At 37.0% G+C, this 15,574-nt stretch overlaps 1 protein-coding gene and 1 pseudogene across 1 annotated transcript; both read left to right on the top strand.

Annotated features, from left to right (window-relative positions):
* The first annotated feature begins 1,144 nt into the window (after window positions 1-1,144).
* Window positions 1,145-5,387, top strand: LOC137707675 (glutamate receptor 2.8-like; annotated as a pseudogene).
* Window positions 5,388-11,658: 6,271 nt separating this feature from the next.
* LOC137712161 (glutamate receptor 2.8-like) lies at window positions 11,659-15,515 on the top strand. The gene is made up of 5 exons (XM_068451291.1): window positions 11,659-11,935; window positions 12,322-13,667; window positions 13,742-14,054; window positions 14,194-14,600; window positions 14,822-15,515. The coding sequence occupies exons 1-5, from the start codon at window positions 11,659-11,661 to the stop codon at window positions 15,392-15,394; spliced, it is 2,916 nt and encodes a 971-aa protein (XP_068307392.1). The 3' UTR covers window positions 15,395-15,515.
* Window positions 15,516-15,574: the final 59 nt, after the last annotated feature.

The raw sequence follows: 15,574 nt of genomic DNA on the forward strand, positions 1-15,574 counted from the left end.
CATGATTTTAATGGACTTTAAAATTAAAGGATAGTCAATTAAGATTTTAGAAAAAGATTTTAAAAGACTTTGAAATCATGTTATAGTCAAATTAAGATTTAAGAAGATTTTAAAAATACATTCAAATCCAAAGGTACTCAAGTGAGATTTAAAAAACATTTTTAGAATGATTCTAAATCTATGGGTATTCAAAAAATAAAGATTTGATAGTATTTCATGAAGAAGTGGATTTCGTTGAATTTGAAAGCTTGAAGTATATATAGCCCACACCAAATATAATCCCACCTCAACCCCTGATTTCTTTCAAGCTTATGTTCCATTCTCTCTCTTCGGCCATCACTTCTCAGCCATAAGTAGTAGGAGAACTACTTCACTGGTCCATATACTGGTGAATCAATACTCACTCGCACACCTTTGACCCTTTCCACTATTGTTCTTTATATTTGTATGCCTCGATTTGATAAAGGGTCGGTTAAAGTCATTGAATCTGCCATGGAAGTGGCAAGTTTGTCAATAGAGTTGCAGATTGACTTGAGCTACAGAAATATACCATTTCAAATCAAACCCAGAAGTTTGATTACCAATCCAATCTGCAAAGTAAGACCAAAATTGAAAACCCACCTTCTATAATGTAAGAACATATCGACCCACTGGTAAAAAAATCAAAACCAAAGAAGAAGAATTTGATTTGCACCTGAAAATCCAATTGAATAACCCATCCATGCTCCGAATTGAATTTGAATAAAAAACAATCATTCTTCAGGTAGACAGAAAATCGATAAGACAATTAAAAAGTGTGAATTGGGTTGACAGGCCGGCTTGAAAAGGAAGCAGCTGCACAATCATGTTTTAGGGCATGGAGGGAGAAAATGGTTTTTCTTTTGCTATTTGAAAAAATAAATAAAAAAAACCTAATAAAGATAAATGAAAAGAAAAGACTATGCAAATTCATCAAAATTTACAAATAAAATCCATACAAATCCACAAAAATCTATAATATAAATCCATATAAATCTGTCAAAATCCATATAGAACTGTTAGTACATTAAAATCCTTTGAAATCTATCACTTAATCAATTAAAATCTTCTGAAATCCAAATTGACTACACCCCTAAAGTAATGGTTTACGTCTGCTTTCTTGGCAATGGCACAGGAAACCAAGACTATCCCAGTAAATGTGGGTGTTGTCGTTGACTCGAATAGCAGATTTGGGAAGATGGCACTGAGCTGCATCAGCATGGCCCTCTCCGACTTCTATGCCTCGCACCCTAGCTACAAGACAAGGCTTGTTCTGCACATAAGGAACTCCTCTTCAAATGTCGTTGCCACAGCTTCCGCAGGTAAGTTATCATATCGTTTTTCTTATGAGTTGGTATTCCCTTCTTTTGTATCGTATCTTGTTGCGCTAATCAAAACCTCATCTTATTCTTTTGTCGATGATGAGAAACTTTGCATCCTATTGCATTGACTTTTGTTTTTCTGGAATCTGATATATTCATTTTTCATTAGTTTTTATTTTTCCGAACTTTTGGATACGGACTGATATGATAATTTAATTATTTCTAGTGAACTGAAAAGTTAGAAAAATAAGTTGGTGCCTGGTACTACTTTCCTTTTTTGTTCACTGGCTCATTTAAAGTAGGAACTAAATGAGGTTTTAATTCAGTTCCCCATTTTCATTTTCGCATTAACAGCTTTACAGCTTACAAAGAATGCTAAAGTGCAAGCCGTCATAGGACCGGAGTCATCAACGCAGACCAACTTCGTAATCAGCTTTGGAGACAATGCCCAAGTCCCCATAATCTCACATTCAGCAACAAGCCCAACACTCAGTTCGATTCGAAGTGCATATTTTTTCAGAGCAACACATAATGACTCATTCCAAGTGAAGGCGATAAGTGCCATCATCCAAGCCGTTGGTTGGAGAGAAGTAGTGCCCATCTATGTTGACAATGAGTTTGGGAAGGGAGTCATACCTTACCTCTCTGATGCTTTGCAAGAAGTTGATGCTTGAATCCCCTACCGCCGTGTCATTTCTCCAACAACTACTGATGACCAAATTGCTGCTGAGCTCTACAAGTTGAAGGGAATGCAAACTCAGGTCTTCATCGTGCACATGTTAGAAGATCTTGGCTCTCGGATTTTCGACGAGGCAAAAGACATCGGCATGATGGATGAAGGGTATGTTTGGATAATGATTAATGGAATTACTGATATATTTAGTTCCATAAATTCTTCTGTTATAAGTATGCAAGGGGTGCTGGGTATAAAAACTTATGTCCCAAGTACAAATGAGCTTGGAAGTTTTAGGTTTAGATGGAAAAGGAAAATCCAACAAGACAATCCATCTGTGCATGATGTTAAACTCGATGTTTTTGGATTTTGGGCTTATCATGCAGCTAGAGCACTAGCCATTACAGTTGAGAAAATTGGGGCTAAATTCTTCATCTTCTAAAAGATGGATAATTCTGGTAATTCCAGTACTTCTGCTCTAGAAGGATTTGGGATCTCTCAAAATGATCCCCAACTTGTCCAAGCACTATTAGCTACAAGTTTCAAAGGCCTTTCGGGAGATTTCAGTCTTCTTAATGGCGAACTACAATCATCAACTTATCAGATAGTTGATGTCTTTGGAAATGGGGAAAAATTGGTTGGATATTGAACACCCCAAAGTGGACTTCACAGAAATTTCAATTCCACAAACAAAAGCAGATATTCTACTTCTGATGTTGTTGGTCTTCGATCAATTATATGGCCGGGGGACACCACCTCTGCTCCAAAGGGTTGGCAGATTCCTAAAAGTGCAAAACGGCTGAAAGTTTTAGTCCCAGTAAAGCCAGGGTTTTCTGAATTTGTGACTGTGACACACGATCCTAGGACTAAGAAAACCACTGTTAATGGTGGATACTGCATAGACGTCTTTGAAGCTGTAATAAAATCGTTACCATACGCTGTTCCTTACGATCTTCATCCCTATGCAACACCTAATGGTGAGGCTGCCGGCAGTTATAATGACTTGGTCGATCAAGTATATCTTGGGGTAAGACTCTTATTCTGAGCTCTTTTTCCCATTCTAAACAAAATCATATTTCTTTACTAACACAGTGACACTTTATCTTGATAGAAATATAATGCTGCAGTGGGAGATATAACCATTAGAGCAAACAGGTCCTCTTATGTCGACTTTACATTGCCATACACGGAATCTGGGTCCATGATTGTGCCAATTAAAGACAAAAATAGTAAGAATGCATGGGTGTTCTTAAAGCCTTTGACGTGGGACCTTTGGGTAACAAGCGCATGTTCTTTCATATTCATTGGTTTCGTTATTTGGGTTCTTGAACATAGGATAAACCAAGACTTTCGTGGCCCCCGCAGTCACCAATTTGGAACAATCTTATGGTACTCCTTCTCAACCATGGTTTTTGCACACGGTAAGTTCTTTAACCTTAATTTAAGTAATGATCCGTGCTTTTCAATAAACAGTAAACATTGATGTACTCTATATCTTAGGGCAACCCACTAACCAAAACAACTTTCTTACTAGAACAACTCAACAGTTTCTACTCTTTCCATTATAAAATATACCTAAAAAAGTAGATCCTAAATGGTACACAATGCGTTTGTTGTTACTTCTTAATCCAATGACGTACTCACTGCTGTTCGTTCCTTTTGTAGCAGGGGAGCGATTAGTGAGCAACTTGGCTAGATTAGTAGTGATTATATGGTGCTTTGTTGTCCTCATTCTTACTCAAAGTTACACTGCCAGTTTAGCATCACTTTTAACAGTTCAACAACTCCATCCAACTGTTACAGATGTAAACTTCCTCTTGAACAATGGGCACAATGTTGCATATCAAACAGGTTCTTTTGTTTGCAAGATTTTGAGAGATATGGGGTTATAGGATGAAAATCTTAAGACCTATAAATCCGCAGAAGAGTTGAACCAACTTTTTCTCAATGGTAGTAGAAATAATGGTATTTCTGCAGCTTTTGATGAAAACCCCTATATGAAACCATTTTTAGCAACATATTGCTCGAAATATACCTCCATTGACCCAACTTTCAAAGCCGATGGTTTTGCCTTTGTAAGTAACCTGTTTTCTATCCTCTCTATGATGTTCTCGATGTTTTCTCATGTAAGTGGGATAAATCAGTTTCCTTTGATTTAATTTGAATGTTGCAGGTCTTTCCAAAAGGTTCACCTCTTGCTCGTGACGTTTCGAGGGCAATCTTAAATGTGACAGAGGGAGAACAAATGAAAGGTGTTCAAGAAACAAGCGAGTTGTGCAGACCCCAACAACATGCTTTCTTCCAGTCCGCTCAGCCTTGATAGCTTTTGGGGCCTCTTTCTCATTGCTGTGGGTGTTTCACTAGTTGCTCTGCTCATATTTGCTGGCATCTTCTTGTGTAGAGAACTCGAGAACATATCGAGGGAACTAAAAGATCTTGATCAAGGAGCCTCATTGTGGACTACAATTGGTGTCATTTTAGGAAAATACGACCAATTGGACACCAAATCATTTGCTTTTCGGTGTAATGCACTTACACCAACAACCCCCCCCCCCCCCCCCCCCCACATGAACAGCCCGCTGACCCACCCGCTCCACTGCCTGCGGAACCACCCTCTCCACTGCCCGCTGAACCACCCGCTCCACTGCCAGCTCAACCTCCCGCTCTGCCTTGAAAGCTTAAATTCAATTTCACATGTCGCCACTTTAATCTCTCTCACCCTTTTGGTGCAATCGTCTAAGTTCAATGGTGGTCTACTGCTTAGAGCCAAGTTTGGCTACCTGATTCCTAGATTCTTATCCATCCATTGCAATTAACTTAAGGAGTAATTTGTTTAAGGTGCAAAATATTGTCAGTATTAATTAAGATTGAATCAAATCTGTTGGAGTTTTGACAAGGAAGAGAAGAAGAAAAATGAATGTCAAAACTCAGAGGGTGGCTCCAATGAAGTCCTAACTTGTTTCTATTCATTTTATGATTTGTTTGGTGTAGACCTTTCTCACCCCACATGGGAGGAGACTTGTTCTTCCTCTTTCGTATGGCTTCTGCACATGCATTTGTACATTGCTCTCTCTACCTCATTATATAGAGAGGTGTGTTGGTGTTCACTCTCTTGTACATGTTTTACTCTCTTGGTGCTCCTCAAGGATAGGTCCAATGTTGGCTATCAAGTAGGTTCTTTTGTTTACGGGATTATGAAACAAATAGGATTTCAGGATGAAGATCTCAAGATTCATAAATTCGCAGAAGAGTTGAATCAACTTTTTCAAAATGGTCAAAATGGTAGTAGAAAATATGGTACTTGGGCAGCTTTTGATGAAACACCCAACATAATATACCTCAATGGACCAAACTTTTTTCTTTTTGTTTATTGATAACCGATAACGTTAGTGAGTTAAATTATTAAATATTAAGGCTGAGAATGACTAATAGGGATCGAACTACACCAGGGTACATAGACATCATTACAAATCATATTGTAAATTTGTTATGTGGTTGCAAAGAAATCGGGAAAGATTACAAATTAAATAAACCAGCATCCTTGTTTCTCTTGGTACGTAGCTGACACTAAAGATGGCTTTTATCAGAATGGTGGAAATTGATCTGTTAGAAAATGCTAGAGTAGTCTATTGTCAATCAGAATGCTCTCATTTAAAGACTTTTACAAAGATATTTCAATTTCTATAAAATCGATAGGATACGATATGATAGAAAATAAAGGCAATTTACTATTATGGGTAGGCTTTATAGGTGCGGATAGGACTCGCACATCTATTCTCGTCAGATTGTTTTTCATTATTAATTTGTCTACTTGGCCTATACGTGTTGAATCTTACTAATTGATTTCAATCATATTGTGTATATAAATGAAATTCTGTAGGGTTTCTTATTCTATTTCTTCTAGTTTTAACATATCGGTCTTCTTAGCTTTGAGTACTGAAATACCCTTATTTCACTCTTGTGCGGGTTTAATTTCACATGTAATTTTTTCCACTGTTTTTTTCTCTCTTTCTTTAATTTCAAGTGTTTCATATCATTTGTTTCTCAATTAATGTCATGGTAAAGAATATTGCTTATTTGCTTGTACAAGGAGGAAGAGCCTTCAGGTAATCGTACATATAATGAAACTTTAGTGATTCACTAGCGACGCATCAATCGATTTCAAGTAGTCTTGACCCTCCTTCCCAGCAATTTCTCGTAAACTAGGGGTTTTCAACAAGTGTCCAAATTTTCCTTTAAAGAATCTCGAGTCTATTTTCTAATTGGAAGTCAGATATATTCTTTAATATATTTTCTGGAATCTCAGTTCAGATGAAGTGATCGTTTCTTACTATTTTTCTGAATGCTTGACCTAGTCATATCCACAGACTTTAGGAAAATTACTCACTTCATTCCCTACTTGTTCTTAGGTTAATTTGCTTCTTCTTTCTTTATTTTTAATTTGTCTACCTTAAGTTTTGCTTATACCTTTTTTTTTTTCTTTGAACAAAAGATATCATCTATATTAAGGAGGAGATGATGGGTTTAGCCTCACAATTGACTAATAACATGATTCAAATTCGCATTTGGTAAGAATTGAACCTCAAACAATATATTACAATGATTGCAAGGCTAAGGCCATATCCACAGGATTGTGCAATTTACATGGAAATGATAAACAAAGCTTTTGTTTTGTTTTAGCTTGAAATATTTTTACGCATCGTGAACCAAGTAAATCTTTGAACTTATTAAAGTTCAGATTAACAGTTTAACAATGTAACATAAGCGTATCATTGGCATTTGTTCATATACATTAAGGCATCGAGATATATATATTATTGTGGAGCCTAAAATAATCTCAAAAATTTTAGAGGCGACATGTGGATTAATTACCGAATCCTATATTTAATACATTTGGATTCCAATTGAAGATTGATTTCATTCAAGTAAGTAATCCCTATTTAAATCAATTAGGAATATTTACATCATTATCTCAAGATATTATATCTTATTTAGTGTCTTGAGAATATTCTCTCCATAAACCTTGGCTAATAGGATGTCGCCATGTGCAGGGCAAAACTCTAACACCATGGTTGGCCCTCTCCCCCTATATATACCTCTAATTCTACAAAATTTTGGTAAGCTACCCCTAAAAGCCCTAAACACATAGTCTTTTTAGAAAAACTAACTTAGGCATCGTAGATCCATTGGCCTAACCCCCACCTCATGAGCATGTGGGGCTTAGGTCTTTGATCAAAGGTGTTGATTATTTTGCATGTACATTTTTGTCAAAACAAAAAAACGATGGAAATTTGTATCGACAATTATCTAATACATGAAAGTGATCGGATATTAACAAAGTGGAACTGTATATTCTTCAGCAACTTTCACTTTATCGTTTTCAAAGATTGAAAATATATATAATATATCTTGAGTATCTTATGCATGAAAGTGATAGGATATTAATAAAATGGAACTATAAATTCTTCAGCAATTTTCACTTTTTATCGTTTTCAAAGATTGAAAATTCTCAAGAGACATTCATGGTTTATAAACTGACGATAGTCTAGAGTAATGACCGCCGCAAGACCATGACCACCACACTAGTGCAGAATTCTAAATCAGATTTTTAATATTTGCTTTTTGCAGCCACCATATGCATTCCAGAATGAATTGTTTGTTATTTAATTCCAAATTTCCATGAATGTTTTGAAGAGTTAATTTGAATTCTAAATTCAAAAACACTACTCTTATCACTTATTTATATTATCATTTGTACTATTTTTTTAACGGAGAGGTGTTCACATGTGTTTGTGAGCCCTACCTCTATTAGAGATATGGTACGAATATGTGGTTGATGTAGCATTACTCTTCTAAATTTAAAGTCAACTGTTTTTTATTTGTATAAGTTTTTTTAGTACAAGTGATATTCTACATTAATCTATACTAAGGGGAAGAGGAACCCGCATCAGGGTGCATAGTGTAACATCCCACATCGCCCAGGGGAATGATCCTTAAATGTATACTCTCATCCCTACCTAGCACGAGGCCTTTTGGGAGCTCACTGGCTTCGGGTTCCGTAGGAACTCCGAAGTTAAGCGAGAAGGGGGCTAGAGCAATCCCATGATGGGTGACCCACTGGGAAGTTGCTCGTGAGTTCCCAAAAACAAAACCGTGAGGGAATGGTAAGCCCAAAGCGGACAATATCGTGCTACGGTGGTGGAACGGGCCCGGGAAGTGGTCCGCCCCCGGGCCGGGATGTGACAATTTGGTATCAGAGTCAGTCCCTGGCCGGAAGTATGTCGACGAGGACGTCGGACCCCTAAGGGGGGTGGATTGTAACATCCCACATCGCCCAGGGGAATGATCCTTAAATGTATATTCTCATCCCTACCTAGCACGAGGCCTTTTGGGAGCTCACTGGCTTCGGGTTCTGTAAGAACTCCGAAGTTAAGCGAGAAGGGGGCTAGAGCAATCCCATGATGGGTGACCCACTGGGAAGTTGCTCGTGAGTTCCCAAAAACAAAACCGTGAGCGAATGGTAAGCCCAAAGCGGACAATATCGTGCTAGTGGAGTTGGCCCCCCGGGCCGGGATGTGACACATAGACATTATTACAAATCAAATTGTAAATATAAAGTCCACTGTTATGTGATTTCAAAAAATTCGGGAAAGATTACAAATTAAACATCATCCTTGTTTCTCTAGGTAGCTGTCACTAAAAGGGCTTTTTATCGTAGTGTTGGAAAGTAATAATGTTTATACATTTCGGTGCGGATTTAATTTCACATGTAATTTTTTCTACTTTTTTTTTTCTTTCTTTCTTTAATTTTAAGTGTTTCATATCCTTTGTTTCTCAAGTAATGTTATTGTAAAGAACATTGCTTGTAAAAGGAGGAAGAGCCTTCAGGTACTCGTACATATTATGAAACTTTAGTGATTCACTAGCGAGGCATCAATCGATTTGAAGTTGATCTATCAAATATATGCTGACAAAATAAAAGGAAAAAAGAATGGTTTTTAAAATAATTGTAAAGATTCAATTTGTTGTCTTGACCCTCCTACCCCGCAATTTCTCGGAAACTAGGGTTTGTCTTGGGCTGCAATTTTTCCTTTAAAGAATCTCGAGTCTATTAACTAATTGGAAGTCAGATATATTCTTTAATATATTTTCTAGAATCTCAATTCAGATGAAGTCATCGTTTCTTACTATTTTTCTGAATGCTTGACCTAGTCATATATGCAGAGTGGGAAAATTACTCACTTCATTCCCTACATGTTCTTAGATTAATTTGCTTCTTCTTTCTCTATTTTTAATTTATCTGCCTTAAGTTTTGCTTATACATATTAAATATACTACATTACTACTTTTTAAGACAAGATATTGCTATGCTGCAATCAGGCAAGGGGAAAATTCCGAACCCAAGTTACAGTGATTGCAAGGCTAACGTCCTATCTACCAGAGTTTTGCAATTTACATGGAAATTGATAGAAAGGTTTTGTTTTGTTTTTGCTTGAAATATATTTAAGCGTAGGGAACCAAGTAAATCTTCGAACTTAATAAAATTCATATTAACATTTGATAACATAACATAAGATCACATTAACTGGCATTTGTTCATACATCAAGCATCAAGATATATTATAAATATATTATATATATAGATATATATAGAAGACAGTATCTTATGCATGAAAGTGATAGAATATCAGTAAGGTGGAAATGTAAATTCTTCAGCAATTTCCACTTTTATCGTTTTCAAAGACTGAAGTTTTTCAAGAGACATTCATGGTTTTAAAATGACGATAGTCCGTAAGACCGTGACTACAATAATGCAGAATTCTATATCAGGTTTTAATTATTTTCTTTTTGCAGCCATTTCAGAATGAATTGTTTGTTATTTAATCCAAATTTCCATAGTTTTGAAGAATTAATTTGAATTCTAAATTTAAAGTCAACTGTTTTTTATTTGTGCAAGTTTTTTTTAGTACCTTAATCCATACTAACGGGAAGGGAAGAGTTTGAACCCGGAACGTAGTGGATTAAAGAGAAAGACTTAACCACTAGAGCGATTTACTACTTAAATTTCAAGTTGATCAACCAAACCCCTCATTATTCAATTCACATAAACTTTCTGTAAACCTAGCAATGGCAAGTTATCTTGTACTACTGTAAAAAAAAAATGTTTGTAATTTATTCACAGAATTAAGATAGCATCAGCCATCCATGCATTCACAATTAATTCACATAATTAATTAGTTATTTTCTTGTTAGTTATGTGGAGTGTTTAAATTTAGGTGGCATTTGATGTGTACAGTCACATCATTTGAATTAATCAGATTTTTAAATTTAGTTCATTATTTAATAAACTAATAATTAAGAAAAACTAGTTAATTAAAGGATGATTGTGGTATACGAGGAGTCTTTCTTATTCCTTTCCTTGGGTTTTGCAAATTTTTCAAATGATGTGGCTGTCTACATCAAATACCACTTAAGGTGGTATAGAAATGTAGTATAAAAATATGGTATGAATAGTATTACTCTTTCTGGGTGTTGAGTTTGGCGCCTTGGAGTTGGGATCTCTTCCCTTCTTATCGTTCTTGTAAGACTCCTCTTGCTTGTTTGTTGTTGCTCCTTTTTGTTTTATTGCAGTGTCATTTGCCAAAAGAAAATTTAGGCGCAAATATTCAACATTAAGAGCTCGTTTGGTTGGAAGTACTTTTAAAATAACTAAAAAAACTTTAGAGAAAATGTTTTTGAGCTCCAAAAGTACTTAAAATGCTTCCTACAAAAAGCGCCGGTTATAGGATTTATTTGCGTTTTTACTAAATATTGGTTTCAAAAATACTTTCACAAAATACGCATTTAACCATTTTAAAAGCATTAATTACAGAGAAGCCTTGGATTGGACATATCATTTTATCAAGTTTACTACTTACGTCACATAATATTATTAAGGGAGTTTTAATGAAACACTCCTAGTACTGTTCACTTTTAACGTTAAGGACATTTTTAACCTAAAAATTCACTACTCGTACTATTCACTTACACCTTTATTTTGTCATTTTGGTTAAAAACTAAAGTTTTCAAACCTTTTTCATTAGTTTTCTTTATTATTAATTCATGACATAAATTTTAAGTCACTCCACCGAATACGAAGACTAAAACCTAGAGGAAGAAAACGTAGTGACAACTCCACATACTAGATGAGCAAGTACGTGTACTTTTTTTTTTTGCCCAAATGGAAATGTAAATGTATCTTTATTTGTCAAAGCTGGACTTGGACAATATAATATGAGACAAATGGTGCCTTTGAATTGAATGTTTCAACTTTAGAGACATCTACCTTCCAGTGACTTGGAAAATCTAATTCAAACCTTCACCAAGAAGAAAGGGGTGCACAAAAAAATCCATGCTACTATTGACAATCTGACATTGACTCATTGAATGAGGACAGCAAACTAAATGCATTTTTGGGAGATGCTGGTAGCATGAAAATTACATGCCGTGACAGCCAATGGATTGTTGGATGCATCCTTTTACTTGTATTAATTTACGTAATTAACAATTAATTGACCCATTTTAGAGCTTTCAATCCACCGTTTTAAGTCTATATAAATAAAGACTCCTTTTTACTTGAAGTCATAAACTGCAAAGCTTGAAAACATGGCCAAGAAAGCTAGCTGCAGCAGCTCCCTTTTTACTTTGTTCTTCTTGTTCTTATTTTCTAAGACTACTTTCCTGGCCATGGCACAAGACAATACGACTATCCCAGTTCATGTAGGTCTGGTTCTTGACTTTGATGACTTGTATGGGAAGAGGGATCTGAGCTGCATCGAAGTCGCCCTATCCGATTTCTATGCCTCCAATCCTAACTACAAAACCAGGCTTGTTCTGGACAAAAGGAGCTCCCCTTCAGATGTTGTTGTCACAGCTTCTGCAGGTAATTTTCTCTCCTCTTTGCTCATGTTTTGTTTTTGATCGTTCCAATTAATCCCCGTTTGTTGACAGCCTTGCATAATATTTTAAATGATGTTGGTGCTTATCTAGTTTATTGTTCACCGATTTTGATTTAAACGCTTACATTCTAACATGAACCCGTTTATTATACTCAATTAGTTTTGAAGGTATGAATCTCACGTCGGGGAATAATAGCCTTGCATAATAGTTTAACAAATCTTGGGCATCTCATGTTCATTGTCAATGAGTTTTGAGTTGGACGGTCACGTTCTAACAATTGCCCGTGAAATTTTGAATATTCAACCAGTTTTAAAGCGTGAATCCACGTCGGGGGAGATTAATTTAACATGTTCTTGTTTGAATGAACAGCTTTAGACCTAATAAAGAATGTTCAAGTGCAAGCAATCATAGGGCCTGCATCATCAATGCAGGCCAAATTCCTAATCAGCCTTGGAGAGAAAGCCCAAGTTCCCATAATCTCCTACTCAGCAACAAGCCCATCTCTTACTTCGATCAGAAGTTCATATTTCATCAGAGCTGCGCAAAATGATTCATCCCAAGTGAAAGCCATTAGTGCTATCATCCAAGCCTTTGGCTGGAGAGAAGTAGTGCCCATCTATGTTGACGACGAGTTTGGGGAAGGAGTCATACCTTACATCTCTGATGCCTTGCAAGAAGTTGGTGCTCGAATTGCCTACCGGAGTGTCATTTCCCCGGCGGCCACTGATGACCAAATTGTTGTTGAGCTTGAAAAGTTGAAGGCAATGCAAACAAGGGTCTTCGTTGTGCACATGTTACCATCTCTTGGTTTGCGAATTTTCGACAAGGCAAAAGAGATTGGCATGATGGAGGCAGGGTATGCTTGGATAATGACTGATGGGATGACCAACATGTTTAGTTCCATAAATTCCTCTGGCATGGAAAATATGAAAGGGGTTTTGGGTATAAAAACTTATTACCCGAAATCGAAAGGTCTTGAGTATTTTCGAGTTAGATGGAAGAGGAAATTCCAACAAGAAAATCCTACTGTCCAGAATGTTAAGCTGGATGTGTTCGGATTGTGGGCGCGTGATGCTGCTTGGGCACTGGCCATGGCTGCTGAGAGAGTTGGGGATACAAACTTCAGCTTCGAAAAGACGAATACTTCCCGAAAATCGAGTACTACTGATCTAGAAAGATTTGGGGTCTCACAAAATGGTCCTCAACTTGTCCAAGAACTATCAGGTACAAATTTTAAAGGCCTTTCAGGAGATTTCGATCTTTTCAACGGCCAATTACAATCATCAACTTTTGAGATTGTTAATGTGATTGGAAGTGGGGAAAAACTGATTGGATTTTGGACACCCAAAAATGGCCTTGCAAGAAACTTAAATTTGAGAAACACAAGCAAATATTCTATTTCCAATGCTAGTCTTGGATCTATTTTATGGCCGGGAGACACCACCTCTGCTCCTAAGGGTTGGCAGATTCCTACACCCGGCACGAAGCTGCGAATTCTAGTCCCGGTCAAGCAAGGGTTTTCCGAATTTGTAAATGTCACATATCCTACAACCAACACAACCAAGATCAGTGGATATTGTATAAGCGTCTTCGAAGCTGTAATTGCAGCACTACCCTACGATGTCCCTTACGAGCTTTTTCCCTATGCCTATGCAATGCCTAATGGTTCGAGCACTGGCAGTTATAATGACTTGGTGAATGAGGTGTATCTCAAGGTAAGTCTTTTTTCCCTAATCTAACAAACTTATCTAATTTGTAACTAACCTGGTAACATTTTTTTTCTTGATAGAACTATGACGCGGCAGTAGGAGATATCACTATTAGAGCAAACAGATCCTTATATGTGGACTTCACGTTGCCGTACACAGAATCTGGTGTGTCCATGATTGTGCCTATCAAAGACAACAAAAGCAAGAATGCTTGGGTGTTCTTGAAGCCTTTGACATGGGACCTTTGGGTAACGAGCGGTTGTTTTTTCATATTCATTGGTTTCGTTGTTTGGGTTCTTGAACATCGGATCAACGAAGACTTTCGGGGGCCTCCACATCACCAAATCGGGACAAGTTTTTGGTTCTCGTTCTCAATCATGGTTTTTTCACACAGTAAGTTTGTTTGTCTTAATTTACTCTCCACAGAAACTATGCAAATTTCATGCTTTCCATTGTAAATCATGCCTTAAACTTCTGACATCCATGACTCATTATTCTCCATTTCTTTCATCTTTTGAAATTTTCGTTACAGGGGAACGAGTAGTGAGCAACTTGGCTCGATTCGTGGTGATAATCTGGTGCTTTGTGGTCCTCATTCTGACCCAAAGTTATACTGCAAGTTTGACATCGCTGTTAACAGTTCAACAGCTTCAACCAACTGTTACTGATGTTAACTTGCTCCTCAAGCATGGGGACAATGTTGCCTACCAATCAGGTTCTTTTGTTCTTGGAATTCTGAAACAACTAGGATTTCCAGATGAAAAACTTAAGACTTTTCGTTCCCCAGAAGAGTTGAATCAACTTTTTCAAAACGGGAGTAAAAAGGATGGCATCTCAGCAGCATTCGATGAGAACCCCTACATGGAACTATTTCTTGCACAGTATTGCTCGAAATACACCATGGTTGAGCCGACATTTAAAGCCGATGGTTTTGCCTTTGTAGGTTCACCTGCTTTCTCTCCTTTGTCTTTTATCATGTTCAAACACATGTTTTCTCATGTCATGTGGGACTATTCTGTGTTCTTTCTGTTGAGAGTTTGAATTTCACATCGGAGAATTTAGTGTTTACATGATATAGTTTAAATTATCGTTGGTATATATTTAACTCCTAAAATGTTTTCCAAATACAATCTTTTGACGCATTCATTTGTGACTTGTAGGCCTTCCCAAAAGGTTCACCTCTTGCTCGTGACGTTTCGAGGGCAATCCTAAACGTGAATGAGGGAAACAGAATGAAAGAGATTGAGAAGAAATGGTTCAACAAAGAATCAAGTTGTCCAGATCCTAACAGCCTGGTCTCTTCCAACAGTCTCAGCCTTGAGAGCTTTTGGGGCCTCTTTCTCATAGCCGGTCTTGCTTCAACATTAGCTCTCCTCATATATGCTGCCATGTTCTTATACGAACACAAGGAAATCCTCTCGCAACTCGATCCAGAAGCCTCATTGTGGAGAAAATTTTGTGTCATGTTAAGAATTTACGACAAAAAGGACTTAAAGTCATTTACTTTTAAGAATGGTGAACTGGAAGTGAACACCATCTTCCCCCCAAGTCCATCCGTCTACTCAAACAACACTGAATCACACATTGTTTTCGACGAGCAGATGAGAACACCTTCTACTGAGCATGGTGGTTTCAGTCCCAGTGATGGTTCGCCCAACGGAAGAGAGATGGAATCAGTCATTGAGATTAGTGAAAGGCCAACACCTCATGAGATTGCCCAAGAAAGCAATTGACAGTGTTCCTTAGTTTCACATAGTCGGTGCTAATTATAGATGTAGCACCTTATCGTTAGACTTAATTGTACATGGGTAAAAATTATTGTAAATTGGTTTAGAAATAAAATGATTATATATAACACATGAATATATACCACGGATTTTACAGAAAACAAATACTAACTATTCTCTCTAATA

Source organism: Pyrus communis, chromosome 1, assembly GCF_963583255.1.
Source record: "Pyrus communis chromosome 1, drPyrComm1.1, whole genome shotgun sequence".
In the NCBI taxonomy this organism is placed as follows: domain Eukaryota; kingdom Viridiplantae; phylum Streptophyta; class Magnoliopsida; order Rosales; family Rosaceae; genus Pyrus; species Pyrus communis.